General features: G+C 47.0%; 3 protein-coding genes across 3 annotated transcripts in view; all 3 read right to left on the bottom strand.

Annotated features, from left to right (window-relative positions):
• Window positions 1-57: 57 nt before the first annotated feature.
• On the bottom strand, window positions 58-17,541 carry rps6kl1 (ribosomal protein S6 kinase-like 1; the record flags this gene model as incomplete). The annotated part of the gene is made up of 10 exons (XM_084311164.1): window positions 58-168; window positions 2,070-2,165; window positions 3,399-3,481; window positions 4,932-5,021; window positions 5,640-7,097; window positions 7,523-7,655; window positions 13,737-13,784; window positions 14,474-14,566; window positions 16,889-17,013; window positions 17,406-17,541. 10 exons carry the CDS (start codon window positions 17,539-17,541, stop codon window positions 58-60), a joined length of 2,373 nt encoding a protein of 790 aa, XP_084167290.1.
• A 2,099-nt stretch (window positions 17,542-19,640) lies between these two features.
• On the bottom strand, window positions 19,641-22,597 carry olfm4.2 (olfactomedin 4, tandem duplicate 2; the record flags this gene model as incomplete). Its single annotated transcript, XM_084311163.1, is given in 5 exon segments — window positions 19,641-19,669; window positions 21,826-21,963; window positions 22,226-22,295; window positions 22,298-22,442; window positions 22,581-22,597. Coding segments are annotated over 5 exon segments (399 nt in total).
• A 2,206-nt stretch (window positions 22,598-24,803) lies between these two features.
• The window catches only part of lrrc74a (leucine rich repeat containing 74A), a gene marked incomplete at both ends in the record, with an annotated part of 33,373 nt that continues 30,712 nt past the window's right edge, over window positions 24,804-27,464 (bottom strand). Inside the window, 2 exons of the mRNA XM_084311162.1 lie at window positions 24,804-25,407; window positions 25,888-25,973. Coding sequence (XP_084167288.1) covers window positions 24,804-25,407; window positions 25,888-25,973 — 690 coding nt within the window. The remainder of the gene's footprint in view (window positions 25,408-25,887; window positions 25,974-27,464) is intronic.

The raw sequence follows: 27,464 nt of genomic DNA, 5'->3' as shown, positions 1-27,464 counted from the left end.
TTGATTCGTCGGTGCAGGCGGCAGCAGAGGGACTAGAAAGTGCTGTCGGTAGGCCAGCTAGCAGCTCAGTGCTTTCCAGGAGATGCCGATGAAGAAGGGATGGCACTTGATGTCGCTCACACCTCCTCCCCCAGAACCCAAACGATAACCAGCGTCAAACTGGAGCAGCTGTGGAGAAACACAGTGTTGTTATTGTGGACTCACACAATGTGGGCATAGGCCTTCTTACACACCATCACCAGTGTTATTACTGTGGACTCACAATGTGGGCATAGGCCTTCTTACACACCATCACCAGTGTTATTACTGTGGACTCACAATGTGGGCATAGGCCTTCTTACACACCATCACCAGTGTTATTACTGTGGACTCACAATGTGGGCATAGGCCTTCTTACACACCATCACCAGTGTTATTACTGTGGACTCACAATGTGGGCATAGGCCTTACACACCATCACCACTGTTATTACTGTGGACTCACACAATGTGGGCATAGGCCTTCTTACACACCATCACCAGTGTTATTACTGTGGACTCACAATGTGGGCATAGGCCTTCTTACACACCATCACCAGTGTTATTACTGTGGACTCACAATGTGGGCATAGGCCTTCTTACACACCATCACCAGTGTTATTACTGTGGACTCACAATGTGGGCATAGGCCTTACACACCATCACCACTGTTATTACTGTGGACTCACACAATGTGGGCATAGGCCTTCTTACACACCATCACCAGTGTTATTACTGTGGACTCACAATGTGGGCATAGGCCTTCTTACACACCATCACCAGTGTTATTACTGTGGACTCACACAATGTGGGCATAGGCCTTCTTACACACCATCACCAGTGTTATTACTGTGGACTCACAATGTGGGCATAGGCCTTCTTACACACCATCACCAGTGTTATTACTGTGGACTCGCACAATGTGGGCATAGGCCTTCTTACACACCATCACCAGTGTTATTACTGTGGACTCACAATGTGGGCATAGGCCTTCTTACACACCATCACCAGTGTTATTACTGTGGACTCACACAATGTGGGCATAGGCCTTCTTACACACCATCACCAGTGTTATTACTGTGGACTCACACAATGTGGGCATAGGCCTTACACACCATCACCAGTGTTATTACTGTGGACTCACAATGTGGGCATAGGTCTTCTTACACACCATCACCAGTGTTATTACTGTGGACTCGCACAATGTGGGCATAGGCCTTCTTACACACCATCACCAGTGTTATTACTGTGGACTCACACAATGTGGGCATAGGCCTTCTTACACACCATCACCAGTGTTATTACTGTGGACTCACACAATGTGGGCATAGGCCTTCTTACACACCATCACCAGTGTTATTACTGTGGACTCACAATGTGGGCATAGGCCTTCTTACACACCATCACCAGTGTTATTACTGTGGACTCGCACAATGTGGGCATAGGCCTTCTTACACACCATCACCAGTGTTATTACTGTGGACTCACAATGTGGGCATAGGCCTTCTTACACACCATCACCAGTGTTATTACTGTGGACTCACACAATGTGGGCATAGGCCTTCTTACACACCATCACCAGTGTTGCTACAGTAGGCCTACACAATGTAGGCATAGGCCTTATACACAAGCACTATTGTAGTCAGCTTACACAATAAACAGGCTTTAGAGTGTAAATGGCTGCATTTATATAGCGCTTTTATCCAAAGCACTTTACAATTTGTTCCTCACATTTTACCCATTCACTCACACATTCACACACCGACGGCGGAGGCAACCATGCAAGGTGCCAACCTGCTCATCAGGAGCAATTAGGGGTTAAGTGTCTTGCTCAAGGACACTTTGACAAGCTGCCCGGGAGGAGCGTGAACCGAACCAGGAACCTCCGGATTACCAGACGACTGCTCTACCTCCTGAGCCACTGTCAGTGTACAGTAAAGTTTACACAATCACAATTACACAATATAGTCTACTGTAGGCTTGTGTCGGGGTGCACATCTGTGGTACACGTCAGAGCACATGCCCTGGGGGGGGGGGGGTTCCACTCCTTACCTCAGTGAGCAGGGAGGCTGCTGCAGTAGTGAGGTGGTCAGGGATAAGCAGCTGGGTGTGAGAGTTGATCCCTGCTGGATGGAGCTGCCACAGTGGCTGGAGACAGGGGGGACCGTTTACATTTTACATTTAGTCATTTAGCTGACCGCTTTCATCCAAAGCAACTTACAGGTTCTGTACGACAAGTCACCAGGAGGGGTACGACTATTACAACTAGGGTGACCAGATGCAAAAAGTCCAAAAGCAGGACAACAGTAAGATTTTGGTGGGACAAAGTGGGACAGATAGATAATGTAATTTTTTTTATTAGAATAACATGGTCTTCACCGAGACCAATGTTTTTTTTGCTTCAAAAAGAGGGACATCCTCTCAATATGTGGGACGTTCAGTCAAATGGTGGGACAGTACAACCAAAAGGGGGACACCTGGTCACCGTAATTACAACTGAGTAACAATGTTCTTCAAACAGTGCTGAAACTTGGGTGCTGCAGTGATGAATGCATAGTAGGAGGAGTGCATGATAGTATTTAAGCATTACATCACGCGCAGGAGTGGTTTGTGAAAAATAAACCATGCCTAGGGGTGGTCGTTAGACCCCCCTAGGCATGGTTTATTTTTCACAAATCACGACTGCAAGTGGTGTAATGCTTTTATACAACTGCCACATTCATCCAACCTTATTGCTATACAATAAACACACATTAATCGAAGATTTATTGAAAAAACCATCCGCCACAAAAAGTAGTTCCCACAACAACAAAAAAGAGAAGTTGCCTCCATGTGGAAGCAGCTCGGAAGTGCATCCAACTGTTCTCAGTAAGACATCCAGCAACATCCAGCAAACTAACACATCCAACTGTCTCTCAACTAAGACATCCAACGAACTAACACATCCAACTGTCTTTCACCTAGACATCCAACAAACTAACACATCCAACTGTCTTTCAACTAGAATCGGTTTTTATTTAGTCGTTATGACGCTATCAACATATCCATTTGTAAATATTATTGTCCGCCATCTTGTTTATTTATTTTTTTTTCGGAAAAACTCGCACGGGGAGTGATAGTGATTCGGTTGTGGGCGGGTCCTGGGACCAAGAGCGTGGAATTATGACAGATACATACGTGTAAATTGACTGTTTCAGCCAATCAGAATGGAGAAATTTGCATGCCGTTGTATAAAAGACAGTAAGAATGTTATTATAATAATTTTAAATGTTTATTTCAGATATTTATTATTTGTAATAAGTACTGCTGGCGTGGCAATAGTACTCAACAAATGCACACAGGGATAGCATGGAAGTAGACTACTGGACACATTTTACTCACCATTCCTGTCAGAAGTTCAAACAGCAAAGCACCCAGACTCCACCAATCACAAGCCTCTGTGATTTTTGACACTCCTCCGATCTCTGTTGACCAACAATTAGATGGATTTAGTTACATGCATCTACAACACTTGAAAGTGTGTTTAGTTATTATTATGCAAAATTATTTTGACATTATAACATTCTGTAGTCATACCGCTATATACATTCCTGTCCTACTATTGAGAACATGTGGAATGGACTGTCTCTCACCACTAGGTGGCAGCACATAGGCTGCTCCAGGGGGAGCAGGGTGCTATAGCCATAGATATATATAGAACACTAGATAGCTTGCCCGCACTGCCGGCCAATGGAGAGCGACGTCGCTGAACCGCCGCCATCTTGGGAGAGTCAGCCTTGAGTGAGCGTGAGTGAGCTGCACAGACAAAAATACTCATAACTCGCTGAAATATTGACGGATTTACAAACGGTTTGGTTTATTACAAGCATTATTAACGTGGCTATGATTCAAGCGGTTTGTAAAAAAAAACATCTTTAAACATTTTTTTTTATAAGTATGCAGTATCATAACTACATCTTTGATGTTTATCGCAAACCAACCCGTTTGTAAATCCGTCAATATTTCAGCGAGTTATGAGTATTTTTGTCTGTGCAGCTCACTCACTCTCACTCAAGGCTGACTCTCCCAAGATGGCGGCGGTTCAGTGACGCTGGTGACTCCGCCTTAAGCTATCTAGTGTTCTATATATATCTATGGCTATAGCCCGTGATTTTTTCCCGTAGCCTCTGTAAGCGAAGAAGACGCTCTTTGATTGCAGCGAAGAAGAAAGAGACGCTCTCTGATGGCTAACGGCCCTAACTCTAAGCATAACCACATCGAAAGAATGCCTAAGCATAACCACGTCGAAAGAATGCCTAAGCATAACCACTTCGAAAGAGGGCCTAAGCATAACCACTTCGAAAGAATGCCTAAGCATAACCACTTCGAAAGAATGCCTAAGCATAACCACGTCGAAAGAATGCCTAAGCATAACCACTTCGAAAGAATGCCTAAGCATAACCACTTCGAGAGAATGCCTAAGCATAACCACATCGAAAGAATGCCTAAGCATAACCACTTTCGAAAGAATGCCTAAGCATAACCACTTCGAAAGAATGCCTAAGCATAACCACTTCGAAAGAATGCCTAAGCATAACCACTTCGAAGCAGAGAATATATGTACAAGGCGGAAGAGACCCTTCGGAGCTAAACCAGTCAGAGAGGGTATTTTCTTCTTTGCTGTACGCGGCCTAGCCAATCAGAGAGCGTCTTTGCAAACAGAGGCTATGGAAAAAAATCACGCAGCCCAGCCTAAGATGGCAAAACCATATACCTTGAATATTTCGTACCTTGTGTATCAATTCCGGCTCACCCTCACTAAATTATGGAGCACCCCCATAGCACTGGCAAACAACTGTAACTGAACTGGAGCTGTCGCAGGTTATATCAAGGAACCCAGCAACCATGGTCACTCACTGCAATCAGTAGTTTTACCTGGAGCACAGTACATCTGTTCCATGGCTTTGGAGCTGATCTCTGTCTGAACCTCACTCCACTGGCCAAAGTATGTCAGACTCACCTTTCCTGGGGAGACAGTACATAACATGTAAAAATCTGTTTTTATTATTATTATTATTATAATTGGATTTCTTTTCCCTGTATTTTTCACCCATCCCAATTTAGTCATTATGCCAATTCCCTTCCTGGTCTTTGCGCGCACTGTCGGCTTGGGGAGGGTGTAGAACTACCACATGCCTCCTCCGATACATGTGGAGTCAGCCAGCCGCTTCTTTTCACCTGACAACGAGGAGTTTCACTGGGGGAATGTAACGTGTGCTGAGGTTCACACTATTTCCCCCTGATCCCCTCCCTGCTGAACAGGCGCCCCGACCGACCAGTAGGAACCGCAGTTTACAGCGACCAGGACACATACCCCACCGGCTTCCCACCCGCTAACACTGCCAATTGTGTTAGTAGGGACGACTGACCAAGCAGGAGGTACCGCTGACAGCTGGATTCGATCCCAGAGTCTCTGCGGTGGTAGGCGAGTGCTTAGTCCAGCTGTTTTTATTCTTGGTGAAATGTGTGCAGTGACATATCAACAACACATTACATACAGACAAACATGGTACAATGATAGGACAAAGAGACACACATGATTGACACTAGACTATACATGACACTACTTTCTAATTAATTCACCATTGCTGGTAAGCAGGATGTTTTTGGGGTGGAGGTCCCGACACAGGATGCCTTGCTGATGCAGACTCTCCAGAGCCAGCAGGATCTGTGCCCCCCAGACACGCACCTCTGTCTCGGGCAATCCCCAGCACACCTGCTTGGCCTGGGGAGCCTTTGTTGGGAACTGGGGCAGGTGGCACCAGCCCTCCACCTCAATGACCTGGTCCTCCTCCTGCCCCACTGACCCCTCTGATTTCAGGAAGGCATCCATGTCTCCCTTCCGGCTCTGGAGTGGGGCCCCTGGAGGGCCAGAGGGGTGTGGTTCACACAGGGGTCCTTCCCTTGAAGGGGCTTCCTTCCCGCCAGGACTCAGCAGCTCCCAGGCCTCTTCCACGTCCTCCCCTGCCTCTCTGGAAAGAGGCCCCGCTTGGTACTTCACTCCCGAGAGGGCCAGCAGGGAGATCCCCGGCCGTGCCCTCTGCTGTCCTGCTGTGCTGTGGACAGAGGGAGGCGGGGAGCTTCCCGAGGCTGTCCTTACGTCCGTGTAGTCTGAAAACACTGCTCTGTCTGTGCTCCTGAGAGCCGGCATCGCCATGCTTTCCTCTGTGGTGGGACTGATGCTGACCTGCCCCTGTGGTCTACTGCGCTGGTGTGAGTCTGTGTCCCCAGACTCCCCGCTTGGGACAGATCCTTCCTGGTGAGCACCGTTGGTGATCCAAGGGGCCCTGCCGCAGACCTGGGTTTGGCAATGGAGAGGAAGATGCAAGATGGCCGGAGAGGAACTTTGATTCTGACCTGAATGTGTGCCGTTATCTTCACCGCTCGCTGACCCTGCATTTCCCAAGGAGGTCTGATTTGTACGAGGCAGCGTTTGTCCTGCGTCTCTGTGTGAACCGGCCCTCTCACAGCCGTGCACTGGATCGGCGGAGTTCCAAGCAACTTCAAACTCAGAGCTGCACTCTATCAGCCCCATCCCGGCTGTCTGTTTGTGGATATCCGACATGGCGTTGAGAGCGCAGCTGACGCGGGCACAAGAAAGAGGAAGCACGGGCGTTTCCTGAGGTACCCTGGAGTGCAAACACAGACTGGGGGCGGCCGGGTGGATGAAGTGTGTCCTCATCGGCCCAGAAAGCCAAGTCGGCCGCTCGAGCCGAGCGTGAAGTGACGCCACGGAGCGAGTATTCTGCAGACAGCCCGTCTCCTCGATGTAGGAGTGGGTCCCGCAGCTCTCCAGCCTCTGCTGGGTCTCGTCCCACGAAGTGGGGGAGTCCGTATCCAGGCTTTCGTCGCTCTGTCTCTCCGCAGGAACAGGGGCCATGCCCCTACCCTGTCCGTCATTGTGCTGGTAGTCGGTGCTGATGGTAGGGGAGGTGTAGCTGTTCTTCAGTTTGATCCTGCGCTGGCTGGGACTGAAGCACTCTGGGTGTTCCTTGGCCCTCTCACTCCTCACCTTGTGCAGCTTGGAGAAGAGCCTCCCACCTGTGAGAATAGAGGGCCAATCAGTATTCAATATGGACAATAATGGACTTTTACTGTTAGTCTTCTGGTAACACATAGTGCATTTTCTTCTCCGTCACCCACTAAAGGTGAAAGGTGAAAAAGGTGACCTTTTATTATTTCACTTTCTTCAACTCATCTTTGGTTCTTATAAAAGAGACAAAAAATATGGGTGAAATAATAATATTATATTATTTATTCAATAATGTTAAGGGGAAATAAAGGTAGCACCGGTTAGTTTACTTCCTGTTTGGGCAGAGATGTTTGACAAAGGAACGCAGTGGAACGTCATCCAACTCTCTGCGTAGGAGTGCTCAAACATGCTTTTCACACCACTGTCACACTATGGGAAATGGCTGAGAGCTGGCAGTGATGAAGCACTCTCACAGCACCGACAGAACACTCACCTTGAACATGCTCCAGATGCAGGTACACTGTGTCCTCGCTGACATAATACCGTAGCAGCTTCACCATGTATGGCACCCCTTGTGGGATGATGGTGGCCTGGTCTCTGCTCTCCCAACTCGACTTAGCCAGGCTCTAGGTTGACACACACACACATAATATATTACTGTAGGAAAGGAATCATCTGATTATGTTTATGATATGAACATGGTAAGTACCATTATGCACTCATCTGACAAACACCATGTGACATTTACGAGCTTCAAGCTCCTTTTACCTGACCAGTGATCTGCCTGTGATCAGATAAACTCAGACTTACATAGACTAACAGGATCATCAACTGCTTGCTCATATCAACACTCAAAATTGTCTTGTGACAACTACACCATTAATCTGCTTTGACTAACAGACTAATGTCAATGTGATGATTTCACCAAGCTGGACTCAGTGGCTAAGAGAGGCCATACAATGTTTGTGTGAGCTCTTACACCCACATGAGGTTTTAATTCTGGTTCAGACCTTCTAGCAATACTAGAACATAAAATTGTCCTTTTATGACAGATTTTAAGCATAGGCCTATTTGTTGTCTGGTGCATATGAGTTGTGGATGACTAATTAACCAAAAATCAGGGGCGTAGCAAGTAAGGGGACCCAGAGACGCATTTTGTGAACAGGGCCCAGAATTTCTTGCTACGCCCCTGATTCTTGGTTAATTAAGTCATCTAAATTTAAACAAGGTTCCTGTGTAGATGAGAAAAAGCAAGACAAATGCATTAATAAAGGCACAACATAACAAAGTCAATCGCTGTATGAGGAGGACTACACAGGGCTTCAGCTGTTGCTTGGAGGCATCTTCTAGGAGAACTGGCCCTTTGTTACCATTTATCTCTGGTTACTGAAATTGGAGGTGCATTTGCGCTAAGTCAGAGTGTGTGTGTGTGTGGGGGGGGGGGGGGGGGCTTTTAGTCAGATCAATGGAGAGGGATATACAGGGGGACCGGATGGAGAGAGTACTCCCATCGACTGGCCTGCCACAGAGTACAGGAGCTGGCAGGGTGCCAGACAGCAGTCCCAAGACATCTCCACTGTCAGCGGACAAATGCTTGTTGCAGATATAACGGGTGGACATCTGTTTGTATTTACAGTATGTCTATATTATTGTATATTGTAGATGAACTGTGGGTTATATTATCGTATAGCTTACGCTCTGCTCTCTAGTGGAACTATCCCCTATCCCAATCTAACAATGAATAATTTTTCTCCACATGTACACACCCATCCGCCTGGCCACACCCACATCCGCTCCTCTACATAAGCGGGGTCGTGGCCACACTAACAGCTGCTTCCCTATTTTCACCACCGTAAAGTGCCTCTCGCAATTTTACGAAAAAAAAACTAAGAGATAATGTCTTCACCGTTGGAGGGTCTAGATGCTCGCAACGTTACCCTCCACCAGCGCTTCATTATCGCCGCGTCCTCCGTGCGTCGTGGGGCGTCAGGCAGCCAGGTACGCCTGGGCGGCGCCCGGTGGTGAGTTTGCCTCGCCGAGGGGCCGTTGAGCCTCCACCTCCTGTGAGATGGCCGGGTTCCGGCCCTGGTTCCCCCGCCAGTGGACAGTCGGCCGATAGGCCGACAGCTCCTCTGGTGGCCAAGGATTTGCGTCGCAGACTCTTCGCCTTGGCTCGCTCTCGTCGTAAGGCGGCGAGCAGCAGGGGTGAACGGCCTGGTTTTAGTGTTGCGCTGGAGCCGGGACGAGAGTTCTCTTGCCTCTTCTCCATTTCCGATGGAAACTGAGGATTACATCGAGGGGGCGGGAGCTCTCTTGTTCGAAGCCCCAGTAGAGACGTATCACTCTCCCCCTCAGGGAGTGGCAGGGGGTGCTGCGTCTCCTTGGGGTCCCTTGTACTCCAGGGTTGGGTTAGAACCTCTGACCCCGAGACAAGATGCCCAGCTATCTGCCGTGTTGGACGTTGGCGCCCGAGGCAGCCTCCCGTACGTGAGGGACGCGAGTGACGTGGAGGGAGGTACGCAAGGGGAGTTGCTTGCCTTGTTCCCCGAACTCATGGCGGCCGCCGCAGCCGCTAATGGTGTGGCGTTGCCGCAGCCACTGCCGGCACCTGTTCCTGATGACATGATAGGTAATCTCTGGCAACGTCGTCCTGTGAGAGAGACGGGCGTTGTCTGCCCATTCTTCCCAGCAATGGAGGCCTACGTGGCACAGGGACAGGTAATCTCCCGCATCATTGGCCTTACCCCCGCCTACGTGCCAGTCACGCGGGTGGTGGGTTTGGTCCAGGGACTTAAGGACGGGGTGCCTCGACTTGATAGCCCGATGGCATCCATACTTTGTCCCGAAATGGTGTGGGAGCCGTTAAGAAAGCCAGTTCCGCAGGGGAAATCGGCTAGGCAGTTGGCTAACTGGAGTGACCAGGTGTACATCGCCGTGACTCAGAGCCTAGCTGCGACCTCCAACATCGCGCAGCTAGCGCGCTACATGTCGGGGCTGATGGCGGGCGGGTCGGTATTGGATGACCATCAACGGTACCTTCATGCCCAGGCGGCTGGAGCCATCCTGCACCTAACCCAGCTGCAGGCGATAGCTGCCGGGAAGGAGCGCGCCCTGGCCACTCTCGCCCAGCGCCATCTTTGGCTGGAGCAGGCGTGGGTGCCGGAACAGAGGAGGATTCCGCTGCTCACGGCCCCCCTCTCCGATGCTGGATTATTCGGGTCGGCCAAGCAGCAGATGACGGCAGCCTGCAGGGAAATGGAGGGGCGCTCCGTGCTCCAGCCCCATTTCCCCCGACCCAATGCCACCGGTGATGTCCGGAAGAAGCAACGCCGGCAGAGGACCGCGACCGTTGCCTCCGCCACCACCGCCGCCGCTGCTGGGCCTTAAACGTGTGTTTATTCACTATATATTGGGGATACGATGTATAACCCTCACCTAGCTGTGGGGTTGTGTGTTTGCTTAGGGAGTAGGACAATTTTCTTGAAAATTGTTTTTCTGGTCGCTATATATGTGTGCTTAGCAAGGCCTGTGGATAGCACTCGGTCGAAAGACTTGTCTTATCTCATCATGAAGAAGACGGTGTTCTTCGTGCAGTAGTAAGAGTGAACTTTACCTTTTTTATCTGAGGGGGTTGTGTGTATTCTGTTACGTTTGGGAAACATGGCATTGAGTCCACAACTAGGTTAGAGTGTTAGCCTGCAGAAGTAATCACATATGTAGCTTGTACCGAGGTCTTTTGACCCTCTCTTTAACGTCTGTTGTTTTTTTCTTTACTTGGTGAAGTATGAAAACACGGGTGGCGTGTTCGCACATGAGCCTAAAGCCTTGTATAAAAACCCGTTTTTTACACAAACGAGTTTATCGTCTGTGGCTGGCGTGCAACTGTTGAGCTTATCCTAGAGGATATACGCTTTTTCATGTAGCATGCTAGATAACTGGTATCATGCGCTGCTTGTTCTTTTCATCGTATCCGGGGTATGGGGTCATGGGGGGTGAACTGATAAACCCCTCCCCCCTTTTTACTGATTGGCCAGAGGGTTGGACCTCCTGTTCTTCGGTCTTCCTGTCACACTGTGGGGTCAGCGCGTCACAGGGAGGGGAAAGGGGGGGGGGGGGGGGGTTCCCTGGTCCTACGCCATATTTGGACAGGTGGGTCACGGAATTTCCCCGGCCATAGAATACGTCACTGGGCGCGTTTCTATTGGTCATGAGACTTCCGTGAGTTCTTTCAGGCTCCATATTGTGGACCACTGTCATTGTCAAGATTGGGTGATGCGGTGAGTTGGAAACTGTTTGTTTTCTGCTCTGCTCTCTATTTGCATATGTTTTGAGCTTTTGGTCACGTGGCTCAATGTTTACATATATCTTTTCAATTATTACTCACATGGGAGGTCTCTCTGGGGGTTCCCTGTCTTCCTCTTTTATACAGAGCGGTGTTGACAGGGTTTTTTCCTCAGACGCGTCATATGGGACCCATATCTGTGTCTTTTTGGCCGGCTTCCTGCCGCTTGTCCCAGGCGGCGTGGAGGAAATGTTATCTGGTTTCTTGTTAGAATTACCATTGATGTGTTTTGGGTCTCGACGTGTACATGGCGCTGGCCCTGGGTGCTTTCGGTGTGGAACCACGCCATGGGCTGGCGCGCCTTGGTTGCTCATTTATAAAAAACGCCGTTTTTTATACAAGCGACTGGGATGGAGATTTTATCTCTTCCGAGCGCCAGTGTACTAGGTTAGTCTCGACGACTCACGCTCATCTCTGGGGGGAGATGACGGAGTAGATCAAAGCATTGGCGGAGGGGTCTCACGCCCATGGGGTGGGCCACCGGGTACGGTGCGTTTGTGTTCTGACCGTCTTGGTGGCGCTCTCTGTGATGTTTTGGATCAACACGCGTACCTACCCCCCTCTTAGGACTGGGGATGGCGGCGTGACTAGCACACGGGACTGGTTCTGGTCGCGCCGGACCAGGTCAGTTAACCCGTTGTCCGCCGGGGCGTAGATCTGCTGTTCTGGTACCCTGAAGGACTTTGTGCTTTTCCGGGGGGAAAATGCCGGGTCGGCCCGGGCGTCGCAGGGATTGATGTTATGGATGTGTGTGTCATAGGTATGTCACTACGAGTTGTCCTTCACAGTGTGCTTGGTCCATATTGTGTTGTACCTTGCGCTGTGCTAAGGGGACTGGTCCTTCTCCATTCGTTTTCGCCCCTCCCTTCCCCTGCTGGGCAGGGCTGGGAGGGGGCTGTCGAGGAGGTTTCTATTGAACCCCTCTGGCATCCCTGTGTACGTCCCGGTCTGCCGGGCCCAGGTCCGGACTCGTTCTCGTCGACCTGTTGGCCTGGGTTAACCCCTTTTGAAAACTGAAACTCTTGTACTGCCTGTATAGCCGGTGTATACGCGCAGTTGTGTTTCTGAGTTTTTTCTTGGGGGGTTAAGGGAACAACCACCTCCTGTTAAACTAAACATAGGGGGTGGTTGGTTCCCCGGTGTGTTGGTAGCAGAGTCGACTCTCGGGTTGAGGCCGGGCTTGACCCTGTCTGCCCGCGAGTGTGCCCCCACACCTTTCATGACGTCTGCCAATCATGTCAGCCTTCTCTTGAACCTCGACCTCTCTAAGGGGTTGGGTTTGTGGAGGTTGCGACATCGTGCACAGCATACCAAACGCCCCTTCCGCCGGGGTGCTGTTTTCACAGTAGACCCCTTAGGCGCCTGTCTAGTCCGCAGTGCTCCGGGCACAGGTCGAGTTATGCTCTTGGGCCTGTTGCCGGGATTGAGGGATCAACCTCTTGGGGGTTGTCTCCCGGTGCACCGACTGGCCCCACAGTATTGTGGGGGTGTAGCCTCTGTGGAGTGCTTCAGGGCGGCGTGCTGTAGGGGGGAAGGGCCTGCTCTTGGATTGGGCCCTGTCCGATACGCTGGCGATGTGGGGGGTGGTGTCACCAGTGACCGTCTGGTGGGGTCTCGATGCTACGGCATCGTTGGCCTCACCGGGCCCCCTTTTTTCGGGGGGTCCTGGCCCTCAGGCTGTTCCTGGGGCTGGGTCCTCCTCCGCTGCTACGGCCTTGCCACGGGGTTGGGTTTCTTGACCTTTGACCCTGTGATGTTGCGGGCTGTGACGGGGGAGTTTTGCTTCCCGTTCGTTCCCTGGTGGCATGTGGGATGCTCGCCTGAGTGGTCGCGGGTCCTTCTGTGTGAAGGTAAGTCCCACGATCTGCTCACCCTGTGCGTTTGAGGTGCTAAACCCTCTTCGCACAGTCGGATCTGATTCCCTCCCGTCCCCCTCTAGGGGGGCTCGGGTCCTCCCCGGTTCTGATGGTTGTGGGGGGCCTCAGCAGGTACATCTGTCGAGCTTCCGCTCTGCTCAGCTCCTGTGTTCCACTAGAGAGCAGAGCGTAAGCTATACGATAATATAACATACGGTTATCCTATAACCATGGTTATATGAGTATAGCGAGCGCTCTGCTCTGACTCACTGAGGACCCCGTGGTCTTCGCCTTCGGTGGTGAAAGACTTGGGAAGGAGCTGTTAGTGTGGCCATGACCCCACTTATGTAGAGGAGCGTGGGTACATGTGGAGAACAATTATTCATTGTTAGATTGGATAAAGGGATAGTTCCACTAGAGAGCAGAGCGCTCGCTATACTCATATAACCATGGTTATAGGATAACCGTATGTTAAAGCTGAGTATATGGTAGGTATAGAGAGGACTCACTTTTACAACAAATGTCTCCTTGTTGACCATGCTTTGGACGGTCAAGACCTGGGAAAGGGAACATAATATATATTGGTTTTTTTCTCAGAGCACCATGCAGGGAATATGAACAAAATACATTCTCCAGTTATTACAAAGTTACAATAAGATGGTACTAATAAATTGTTTAAATGGCATTATCAGCCAGAGATGTTGACATAATAATGTCATTACTAATGTTGAAACATAACAAAATATATATATGATTTGTTCACAGCCTTGTGCTACACCTTCATAACATGATGGAGATGTTATTCATCATCTGTTTTTGATTTCACAGTTTTCATAGTTTAAAGGAACTTGCCAACATTATGGGAAATGCGCTTACCATATTCTCCAGAGTCAGACAAGAAGATAGATACCAATTTCCTCTTGATATATCCGACTGCAAGCTAGCCTAGCTTAGCACAAATAAATGGAAAGAGATACGGATCAGCTAGCCTAGCTTACAACTCTGTGAGAGGGGTTTTTGGCCAACAGCTAGTCTAGCTGATCCGTATCCGCTTCCATTACTTTGTGCTAAGCTAGGCTAGCTTGCAACCGGATAGCCTTCTGCTGAATATACTGAGAGGAAATTGGTATCTTCTTGTCTGACGCTGGAGGAGACGGTAAGCACATTTCCCAAAATGTTGGTGTATTCCTTTAAAGAAGAAAACATAGGTATCAGAGTACACACAGTTGAAATAATCTTGTCTCACCTTATCAATGACCCCCACCACTTTACACATCTCCAGATCCTCCACAGGGGAACTCAGGTGTCTGATTGGTCGAAATCTCAGGCTGCTGTAACCCTGGTGATAAAAACCCACATACAGTAGAGAAGATTAGCTACAGCTGATTACAGCGCGATTTTTTTTATGTCTATAGTAGTTTAGTTTATAGTTATAGTTTATAGTTATAGTTCATAGTTTATTTATACAGTTAGTATAGTATAGTTTATATAGATAGAAATATACGTTGTGTATTATGTTTAATTTATAGTTTAGTTTATAGTTTATGTTCATAGTTTAGTTTATAGTTTTAGTTCATAGTTCATAGTTTATAGTTTATAGTTAATAGTTAATAGTTATAGTTTACATTTATAGTTATAGCTTACAGTTTATAGTTTTTATAGATAGAATATATGTTGTTGTACTATGTTTACAAAACTACAGTTGAGGAGCCTGGGAAAACAATCATCTGGGTTCCATCCTAGAGGCAAATCTTTCCTGTGACAAAATAGCATCCAATGTAATCAAAAAGTCAATCAACAAACTAGATTCTTGTACCGGATCTCCTCTCTGGTAAACAAGAATACCCTGAAGACTCTGGCAGGAGCACTCATTCAAGGGTACTACGACTATGCTTGCACCTCAACTACCAAAGCACCACAAAGGCGCTAAAAACAAGAAAACAAACATCACAAAACAAACTGGTCAGACTACTATTTGACCTTACTCCTAAAACCCACCTCACCCCTGCCCACTTTGACTACCTAAGATGGCTTAGAGTAGACGACAGAGTACAGCAACTTGCAATGGGCCTGGTCTACAATATACACTACACCACTCAGGTACCCATGTACATGTCGAAATACTTCCCAAAGGTCAGTGAATACCACACCCACAACACCAGAGGGAGTTCCACAAATCATGTGCAACCCAGATTCGGCACAAACAAGGGACTAAACACGTTTCGCAATTATGCCACAACAATGTGGAACGCCCTACCCACAGCCGTAAAACAAATGTGAATCCCTACCCACATTCAAAACCGCTCTTAAAGAGCACCTACGGGAGGCTGCAATTCAAGTCACTGCACAAATGACCCTCTGTATTTATATTTGAATTGTATGTTTTTTGTTTAATGCCCTGTTTTATGTTGAAACTTGTTGTGTGCCGTGTTGGTCAGGACTCCCTGGAAGAAGAGATCTTGTATCTCAATGGGACATTCCTGGATAAATAAAGGATAAATAAAAAATAAAAATAAAAACAATTCGAAACTGGCCACCATAAATGTCCAAACTCCCACCCCCCACCCCTAATAGACAGTCTCCTCCCCACCGTATGTATATATTTTCTCCCACCCACCCACCCCCTCCTAATGTACAGTCTCCTCCCCGTATATATTTTCTGTTAGGATCTCTGGGTAACAGTACTGTATATTTGCATATCGTATATGTCACAAATGTAACAGTATATACCTGTATGCCATGTATGTCCCTATGTCATAAATGTCATGATGTTATGTATGTTGTGTATGTCATAAATGTCACTATGAATTGAAAATGGGGGACCCTGATCTAAACAAGACAAACGTCTTTCTCTGGTCTGCATCCCCTTAACAATTATGTGTATTGAGCCGTACTGTATTGTACCCATTCTGCAATCTGTTCAATAAAGTGTTCATTCATTCACTCATGTTTTCTGAATGTACTGTATGTACATTTAAAAGCGGTGAGAATAAAATAATCTGAATCTGATATGATATGATATATAGTGTGAATGATATATATATATTCATATTACATGATAAATTATTCTTATTATGATTACAGAAACAAATCCAGCTTCCCCTATGCTTTGCAGAAAGAGGATTGTTGAAGCAGTATTTATGTCAGTTTTGGATCATGGTGATGTAATTTATAGAAACGCTGCCTCTGCCACTCTTTTACCCCTATCACTCTGCTCTTAGATTCATAACTGCTGATAGTTATGGCACTCATCATTACATCCTGTATGAAAAGGTGGGTTGGGCTTCTCTATCAGAAAGACGAAATAGACATTGGTATCTTATATTATTAGATTATGTAGGAAATTTGCCACCATATTGTATATCACAATGATGCTTTATTGGAATTATGGACCATATCTGACCCTCTCAATGATTGGCTTCCATTAAGGTCCCACAAGTTCAGTCTGAACCTGGTAAATTTGCCTTTTGTTTTGATGCACCAGCTTCCTGGAATGATCTTCAACTCACACTAGAAATCAATACCCCACTATCCTATGGACATTTTAAAACATGATCACAAACCTCCCTACCTCAGTATGTAACTGTTTTTAATTGAATTAGATCTCTCTCTTTTTCATTTATTTTTTTACATTTATGGAAATTGAACTTGAAACTCTTACCCCTAAATGAGAGCCTCCCTTCCCTAGGTTGTCCTGCAGGTGTGAGATGAATATCTCCTCAGCTCTTTTCAGATATTGGGTGGTCTTCCTTTTTACTGCTTCTCGACGCTCCTTGTTGGGGTCCACTGTAAGACAGTTGAAACCTCTGTCAGACTGTATAGCACCAAGCCACTCGAGCTCCATGAGTGGAATGATTTAAATCTGATCAGTGATTCCCTCAGATCCTGGTAGTCTTTGATCTAGTGATGATTGGTCACACTCAGCTGACCACTGACACATTGGGGGGGGGGAGAGAGAGAGAGTCATATGTTTGGCTAATAAGAAGTAACCTCTGGCATGTGTGACTTCCTGTTTTTCGGAATATCTTATTCTTGTTCTCCAGTTAGAATCCACGGTTCGCGTCACATGTCTGATGAGTGTGTTTAAACACAGGCCTCTTCAACTACTCCATTCATTATCACCCCATAGCCTATAAACCCCCATAAAGACGTGAAAATATCAGACGTTGTCCACTTACATTGCACCCCGTTCAGCAGTAAATCCACCCCGTTCTTGTAGTAGCTGAAGGCTGCCTCATAGTCCTCATTGACCTCTCGGTCCAGTGCCATGCGGATCTGCTTGGCGGCCTCCACCAGGTAGTCTCTCTTCGCCATGGTTAACATGCTTCAGCCCCGTCAAGGTCCAGATGGGCCTGAGCACAGCATACAGACCCAGGTCAAAGAAACTACTGTCTGTCTTGACTTATAATAACTATAATATAATTAACATTAGATTCAGAGACGAAAAGAGTGTCTGGGAGGTGAGAGCGAGCATATCATACTGACATTCAGAAAGATCACAAGACAGAAACTGAATCTAATCAGTATAGTTTCCTTGTTACAGCTGGTTTTTGTTTCTCATAACACCATGCTATTCTTAGGCCATAAAGGTTACAGTGAGTGTCTGTGTTTGGGTAGTAACCTACCTTTGCTCCCAGGTCTTATCAATAGTGGGATTCATCTCTATCTGCCGCCACTGGGCTCAGTGTTGCTGTGTATCGGGCCCCCGTGACTTCAAGGCCGAAGTTGCAGAGCATGACGATCTGAGCAAACAAAGAGTTAACCTTCAGAGCAGCAGCACAGGAAGCCAATTGGAGCTCACGCCTACTACTACTGCTGCCGACTGTGAATAAGAAGCAGAGCTGTAAACGTACACGATGACCGAGATGACTCAGAGGACTGAGGCATGTTGCCTTTTCTCTCATGGTTTAGACAGAATCATAGAATGTCATTTTACATTCCTGCACCAGGAGGAATAGATCTTAGCGTACAATAAAACGTGGCCAGAGGAATGTACTGACACCTTAGTCTTAGACTCACAATACTATGATAAAACCATATATACTATATATATGAATCAACTTCAAGGCTGTGGAATTCTTTACTGATGAGAATCAGCACCATGCAGAAATCTGGAATAATCCCTTGCTTCAGTGGATATACAATATCATTGCGAACACATAGCCTGATCTTCATTTGAACATGACGTATTAATAGAAAATAGAGCGTTCCCATATTGCATTCACTTCAAATCAACGAAAAAGACTGAAATACAAGCATGGCATTAGGCATAGCTAGACCCTCCCATCCCGGTACAGCCATGGAGGCTGCAGCAGCTGAGGTAGTGTTATGAAACGCACACACAGCCATCTTCACTCCCTCCCTCTCCTTCATTACTATTCATCATCTCCTCCGTCTGCACCCCCTCTGCAGAGGAACGAGCCGTATACAATGAGAATCATTTCACTACATAGCACAGAAAACAGAAACAAGCCCTGGTGTACCTGATGTGCGACGAGGATGGCCTGGACCCAGCATCAGCATCAGCAGTATAGCCCGTGTCCTCGGCAGCCTGCACACACACACACGCACACACACACACACACACACACACACACACACACACACACACACACACACACACACACACACACACACACACACACACACACACACACACACACACACACACACACACACACACACACACACACACACACACACACACACACACACACACACACACACACACACACACACACACACACACACACACACACACACACACACACACACACACTAGTCTCCGGAAAAGGAGGGGAGAGCTCAGGGGAAGCAGCCGATTGGCTGAGAATGATGTCACTAAGAGGGTACCATTAAACGCAAGGGCCTCAAAGCCCCCCCCCCCCCCCCCCCCTTGCATCTCATCCAGCCAGATGCTACCAGATTTAAAGAGACAGTGCTGTTTTTGTTCTGCTGTGGCTAAAGGCTATTTCCGCCACAGATGGAGGGTTTTTATATTGAAAATGCATTGTGTTGAGCGTTCAGTGATGCCTTGGGATTGCAGGGCGGAAAAGGATTTGGAATAATTTTGAGAATGCCTTAGTAGTACAGTTCATACAACAATAGTTGTAATATACTATGTTTTTTTTTTATGTCAGCCTATACAGTAGTGCGAGCGGTAGAGGGATCACCCCCGCCTGGAGTCTATAATCTGCTGAGAGTTGGTCCTCAGTACCAGATGGAGCCTGGCTCTCGCCAGAGCACAAAGGACAGTCCCCCTGGGGAGGGCTGGTTTACAGAGAGGGGGGGGGGCATCCATAGCACAGACCAAGGGAGAGGAGGGGCTGATGTGAGGTAGAAAGAGATAGAGAGAGAGAGAGGGGGGGGGGGGGGGTGTTGTATCAGATTCAAACCCCCCCCCCCCTGCAATCTTACCCAAAACTACGATGGGAGGGGTCTTCTGTGTAACAGAGAGGAATGAGTCATATAGGAGTATATGTAAGTACAAGTATAATATTTTGACACTGCCACACCCCATATAATTCCCAATGAGATTTTCATCATTGACATTAACCCATTGCAAATTTGGAGGAAGAATGCTATTAAAAACTCACATATATACCTGCTGTCTAGTGTTATTCCTTTTATCAAGGGCTCTAGGGAATGAGAACATGTCTCCAATCTTATTTTTTGGTGGTGGCTACTCATTTGTTTACATTTGGATCACTGATTAATCATGGGTTAAAAATTTGTTTTAATGGTGTATAAACTCAAAGGCTCAGGTTGTAACATATCATGTATCTTCATGTGGATAGCCTGGTTATAAATATAAAGGCATAAAGTCTGTTACTAAACACAGTGTTTGTAATTGATTATGAAATTGAATTGACTCTACATTTAGAATGTTTCCTAATTCATCTCTAAAACTCTACCCCCTCCATAATCAACCACTCATCTGTCCCTCCTGGCGACCTCCTACAGTAATAGACTATCACACCAGCGTGATCTCTCACTATTTTGCTTCACCTTGACAGTAGGGTGACCAGGTGGTCCCCTTTTGGTTGTACTGTCCCACCATTTGACCGAACGTCCCACATATTGAGAGGATGTCCCTCTTTTTGAAGCAAAAAAAAAACATTGGTCTCGGTGAAGACCATGTTATTCTAATAAAAAATATTACATTATCTATCTGTCCCACTTTGTCCCACCAAAATCTTACTGTTGTCCTGCTTTTGGACTTTTTGCATCTGGTCACCCTACTTGACAGTGCACCCCCATCACTAACCGGATGGTTCCTCTGTGGGCCCTGGCCTACAAACATCACCTTAACCCTTATGTTTTAGAATGGTAGATCATGGTGAATAGGGATATCAACATATTCTACTAGGTTTCAGCTACTGGTGGCCCCACCCGTTTGCAATGGCTAGCATGAATCCAATGAGATTTTCCCTCTCTCTACATACAAACAGACTCATATCTCCCCCTCTCTACATACTGTACAGACTCCTATCTCCCCCCTCTCTACATACAGATTAATTTCTCTCCCCTTCTCTATATACAAACCCTCATCTCTCTCCCCCTCTCTACATACAGACTCATATCTCTCCCCTCTCTATATCAGCTTTGAATTGTCGGTTCTGGCCGTGGGACATTTTAGCATGTAAAGTCTGTAAATGTGACATCAAAAGGAGCTTTCCCCCCTGTTCTTAATGTGGAACGCAGGGACACGTTCCGATTATAAAACTGAGCTGTAATTTCACAACTTTATCACACGCATTTGGAAACAAGATTGTGTGTGTGCATGCTTTTTTTTCCACAGAGAGGAGAGATAAGGAAAAAAGGTTTGAGACACACACCAACTAGGCTGAAAACTCTCTGATCCTAGACAAATGTTTTTGATCAGATCTCACAACGATATCATCTATTTGGCCGTTACCAGATTTGAGAGACAGAATAACTATACTATAATAAATATAATAAATCCCCACATCCTTCTGATCGACCTCTGATATGTACATTGGCTAATAACCCTTTGTTATAGTCAGCATTCATACACTATCACAATTGACCTGCGGTCCTGCGCAATGCGTCCTATCAATTGATTGCAAATGCGCAAATGAATCAACATGTTGTTAATGTATAATCGTTTATTTATTTTTATAAATGCCTGCATAAAACAAATCAAAATAGCACAGTTATTCAAATGCTCCACTTTAATTTATTTAAAAAAAAAGACAAAAAAGACAAAATCTTCTTCCCAGCTTCTTGGAGATGCCAAAATAGAGTTTACTGTATGTATGTATCAATTGCATCGATCACTATATAACAGATCAACACACCATGAAGGCGTTGCCTACCAACTGCTTGCGCACCTCTGTCTTCAATACATTTGACGGCTGGTTTATCTTAGCAATGACCATTTTGCATTGGTCTCCTCTGTGGCGTACAGTGGTCTGTTCTCATCCGCTGCAAAAATAACTGTATAGGCGAATTTTTTACTAGCCTTTGGGACCACTTTGTATTCACGAGCGGAAGTGGCTAAATTATGTTTGGCCATGCAAAAAGGCATGTGGCTCTGGTAAGGCAAGATGTTACCACGAACAACACAATTGTTACCAATACTTATCCATCCACTTGGTAAACCGTGGTGTTTGAATGAGGACCTCAGAATGAATTGATCATAGTCAGAGTAAAGATAGACATTTTGCATTGTGGGATTACTGTATGCACCATACCAATACATAGATTCATAGCCTCAAATAGCTCTTTACCCCAGCCTCCAAATTTGTAGCGATGGCTTTGTGATTACAGTTGCCTGTGAAAAGAATAAAAAGATAATGACTAACAGTCCACCACTATACACAGCCAGCCAGCCAATGGACCTTACCAATATCTGGCTCGATGACTTTCAAGTTGGTCCACGATGAGAATCTTAGAACACACAGGACAAATGCCATTACCGGTATTATGGCTTGGTCATCACATCTGTTCCCCACTGTAATTAAGTTGGAATTACTATTTTCTTTTACCTCAGTGTACAGGCTGTTGAATATGGGTGAGGAGGAGCTGAGGGACTCTTTCAGCTGTGGGACACGAGAGCCTCAAACTCCCTCAGCTCCATCCTGAGAAGCTCAAAGTCCAACTGGATCTCTCCAGAACGGTTACTCACCAGGTCAGACTCTTTGCATCTCCCAGGAGGGATTCCACCTTGCCTTTGTAGCTCATGGCCAACTCTATTAAATACAATTCCAAATGTTATTTGTGAAAAGAATGCTTACTATCTTAATGCTTCAGCTTATCTTTTGAGAAAGATAAATGCATTTCGACAATGGATGGTCATATATATAATGGACTTCTCATCTTTATCAAACCTCAGATTGTAAGCCATTGTTGAACATGTATTGTAGAGCTTCTGATCAGTGCAGGTTGACAAAGTTCTCCTGGAACTTCTGAAGGTGAATACTGATATTGCCCGTGTTGGTGTCATAGTAGAAACCCTCCTCTGTTTTAAGATCTCCTGGCCTAGTGGTGTACATAACTCCTACCAATGGTACTCACTAGTGGTCCATTCATCCTCAATCCCAAATGATTCCAAATCTATCATAGCTATGACCATTTTACCCATGGCCTCCTCTGTGGCATACATTACCCACAATCCTTTCTCATCTGCTGCAAAGTCCAAATAATGGTTTAGCATAGAGCATTCTATAATACTTACTAACTATTATATACAACACACTAACACACAGTAGGCTACTCTCTACAGCCCAATATCGCTCCAGGAAAGCTGTGCTACTATTACAACACTGAGCTGGGCTCACAAACACGCTTATTCTGCAACTCTATACAGACAATAGCATACAATGCAAGATGCATAGGGAGACTACCGCCAATGGTCAGAAAATCCCCCCTAAACCATGGGGTGCCTTCTGCCTTGGGTAGTCCACCCTATGCTAACAGGAAATGAGGGCACACACACACACACAGGGGAAGGCTAAAAATAGAATGCCTATCACATGCTATTGATAAAACCACACAGGTGATGAGGGAAGAAAGGCACAAACAATGGGGGAGACAACCGGTATGGGAAGGGAGAATAAAAACAAGCTGACCCCAGGTCAGCAAACAATAGCCCGGAGGCGAGAACAGCCAATGCCAGGCAACTAAATAAACTGGCTACCGTAATACGAGGGGGACTGAGTGTGTGCAGGGTGGACAAATCCACCGGGTGATTCTGCATCCGGAACCACTCTTCTCCAGTTGTAGTAAGGTATATGTCAGTCAAAGGAGAGCTGAATGAGTGGTGCATTTGTTCACAGTTCAATATCCAACACCAAACATGTGAGCAGAAAATAACGCTACTAAGCTTGGGAGGGGGGGGGGTGTAGTAGAGGTGATTCCCAAGGCATCACGCTTGTTTCTGCTCTGCACGGGCGGGGCTAGGGAGTGGCTACTTGGGCGTTGGATGTTTTCTGAAAAGCCCTGAATGTTTTACTTTAAAAAATGTCTTGTGAGTAACGTGCAGTACTGGAGAGGCAGCAGCTGTGTGGAAGTAGCCTGTGTACTGCGTAGCCTGCCCTGCCCTGAAGAAGAAGTGTTTACTTATTTATTCCTGATCAGTGCCTGACACGCAAATTGTAAATTAATAGCTAACGTTATGGGTATTAGAAAAATAGGTTTAGAATTATTGTAACACCTATGTGGAGACACAGGGCCAATAGTTCCTGCTGACTTAGCTGTTTGACTCCATAGCCCTCCAGAGGGGAAAAGAGGAGAGTGGAGAATCATTTTGTGGAGGGGAGGAGAGAAGACAGATGGAGAGAGGAAAAAGTAGGACAGAAGATTAACGTTTTACGTTAATAAAAATCAACTAGTTTAATGTAATCTAGGTACAACAGGTGTTTGTTGTAAATCATGTTAAAATCAAATACTGTCATACAGTTTTGTATTAGACAGCAGTCACACAGGTTACACTAGCAATACCCTTTTTTAGTATTAACTAGTCATACTGAAACATACCTTTTCTCTGAAATAATCTTTATTACGTCATTATATTTAATACAAATGAGCAACTCTCTCCCAAATCCAAAAACTAGAGTGCTAAAACTCAAACTTGTGACGTTGTCAAGTATAAAGTTTGAAGCTGCTCCATAGACAATGAACTGAGCAAGATGTTATAGATGACACTGAGAGCACCCATGGGAATGTTCCAGGGGAATGCAGGTATATTTTCTGTTTCAGAATCGAGAACACTACTATAGAATAAAGCTCATTTGGATATTAAAGAAATGTATGAAAACAAACGTTCTGTAGGCCCACAGAATCAGTCTCCCATTCATTGTCAATGGAGCAGCTTCAGACTTTATACTTGATGGCATCACAACTTTGATTCTTACTTCTCTGGTTTTGGGAGAGAGTAGCTCATGTTCACAAATATTGATAGAACTGTCGTAGCCCATGGAAATAACATTCAATTTTTTTTTATTTGAGTGGTGTTCCCCCTTTTTTTTTAAAGGAAAAAAATACCATAGCAATGCAATAGCTTTCTTTGATACCTCATTAGACATAGTAACACAGCTCAGTCACTTTAAGGTTTACCTAGGTTTCTGTACATTGTTAACCACACGTTTCTTGATTTTCTTTTTCTTGCCCTTGGTGGTTTTGGTCTTAGCCACTTGCTGCTTGGCATTGAGCGCGGGCCTGGATCTAGTCAGGTGGTTAGCGGTCGGTCTCAGCTCGCTGTGGTCCACCTCTGATTCTGAATCAGAGTGTGTGTCCTGGGCAGAGATGGTCTTGGTCGAGGGGCGGCGGGGGGAGTCATCCAGCAGGTTGGACTGGGAGTAGGAGTGCATGGCTGGGGAACTGGTGGGCCGGTGGTTGCCGGCACCTCCTAACATGGGCAGGTGGACATGCTCGCTGCTCATATTGGCGACGGAGTAGCGGTCACTGTTGGACATGACGATGTGGTGCCAGGAGCTGAGCGGGGTGGCCGAGAAGTGCTGTGGGCCGCTGGAGTCCTCCTTGCCGCCCCCCAGGGACATGACCAAGGAGCCGTGTGGGGTAACCGCCTCCACGGCGCTCTGGAAGGTCTTCAGGATGCGGTCACTCTTCTGCTTCTCCTTCTTCTGGCGAGACTCCACCTTCCTCAGCTGGCGCCGATGGTCCCTCATCATCTGTTTCCTGGTGTCAGCCAGACCCCTGCACAGAGACATCAGACTCACTGTAAGTATCTTTACACTACTACTCAAATTGTTTCAGCTAAACCTCTGCACAGAGACATTAAACTCACTGTAAGTATCTTTACACTACTACTCAAATTGTTTCAGCTAAACCCCTGCACAGAGACATCAGACTCACTGTAAGTATCTTTCTACTCAGAGCTAGACCTAGATGTTAGGTAAATCCCTGCACAGACATCAAACTGGATGTAGTCAACAGATCACAATAGGCTCCTCTCTGTACCAACTGTCACCATCACAGTTTAACAACAGTGTTATCTTGAAGGACATCAGTCATGCCAAGAATCTGGACACATTCCCAGCTCTACTACACCATCAATCAAAAACATGTACGATTAATTGTGTGTTCAGATACCCAGGTGTACTTTGTTTGTATAGTACTCAGATAGGTGTATGTGTGACCTTAACCCAGCAAAATGTCTCCATGGGACAGGCCCACCTGTAGTCAACAATCCCCGTCCTTTCACGGTCCAGTCTCTGAATCAGCTCCTCAATCTGGTAGCGATCCAAGGGAATGCTGGATTGCTGTTGTGGTTTCATGTTAAAAGAGAAGGAAGGAACAATGAATTTAACGTTGTGGAATTGAGAACCATGCTGCAAATTTATATCACTTCACTCTTGCAGCATGATTCAAGCATTAGAAAAGATTATATAAAAATAAAATCCAACTCTTCCTCGGGTGGAAAAGTGAAAATAAGAACGTTATTAAATGGGTCATCAACATGTGTAGATAGTATTATAGATTCTTATTTTGTATCTACATAAATGCTATAATGGAAATATTAGCCACCTATTTTGTGAGGTTTTGCCCGCTGCTCACCACCTTTTCTCTGTTTTCTTTAAGCCTACTGTTAGAAATTCCCTTCTCACTCACTCTCTCTAGTCCCCACCCTCTCGTTCTTTACTCTCGTTTACTCTCAGTGGCCACACCTGGACTATTATCAATTACCTCTCGCACCTGTGGTGGCAGGCTAATTAGTTCCCCTGTGGGCTTTAAATACGAGGGCTCTTCCCCTCGTTTCGGCGTGGGGTCGTGTTGTATTCATGCTGAGTCATATTCTCTAACATCTAGACTCTTTCGGGAGATCCTCTGGTCTACCAATGCTGTATATGGATTTCTCCAGCCTTGAGATGTTTTGCTCCAGCCTTCGTCTGCTGTCGCCGTAGCCTGTGGAGGAGACTGTTCTGCGCTCCCTGTAACTTCCACGGGAGGCACCCCAGCGTTCCACTGCAGACCCCAGCGCAGCTGTTCGTCCTGACGCACATCTAGACCAACGCGCATCTTCCGGACCCTCGGGCTTGGCACGCTCTCCAGTCACCAGCGCGCAACGCGCATCTGCAAGGGCTTGGCACGCTCTCCAGTCACCAGCGCGCAACGCGCATCTTCAAGGGCTTGGCACGCTCTCCAGTCTCCAGCGCGCAACGCGCATCTTCAAGGGCTTGGCACGCTCTCCAGTCTCCAGCGCGCAACGCGCATCTTCAAGGGCTTGGCACGCTCTCCAGTCTCCAGCGCGCAACGCGCATCTTCCAAGGATCCTCGTGCTTGGCACACTCCTCCTCGCAGACGCACCCCGAGGCGTCTCTCGGTTCCGACGCGCACACCAAGGTGTGGCGCGCACTCTGTTCCTCGGCTCCGACAGCGGCTACCCGGTGGACGACACCCTCGCCACCGCCACTGTTCCGACGCGCACACCAAGGTGTGGCGCGCACTCTGTTCCTCGGCTCCGACAGCGGCTACCCGGTGGACGACACCCTCGCCACCGCCACTGTTCCGACGCGCACACCAAGGTGTGGCGCGCACTCTGTTCCTCGGCTCCGACAGCGGCTACCCGGTGGACGACACCCTCGCCACCGCCACTGTTCCGACGCGCACACCAAGGTGTGGCGCGCACTCTGTTCCTCGGCTCCGACAGCGGCTACCCGGTGGACGACACCCTCGCCACCGCCACTGTTCCAGCACTCTGTTCCTCGGCTCCGACAGCGGCTACCCGGTGGACGACACCCTCGCCACCGCCA

The sequence above is a fragment of the Notolepis coatsorum genome, assembly GCF_963971535.1.
Source record: "Notolepis coatsorum genome assembly, chromosome: 3".
Lineage (NCBI taxonomy): Eukaryota > Metazoa > Chordata > Actinopteri > Aulopiformes > Paralepididae > Notolepis > Notolepis coatsorum.
The sequence above is the reverse complement of the archived record's forward strand: the minus strand, read 5'-3'. Positions and strand labels throughout refer to the sequence as shown.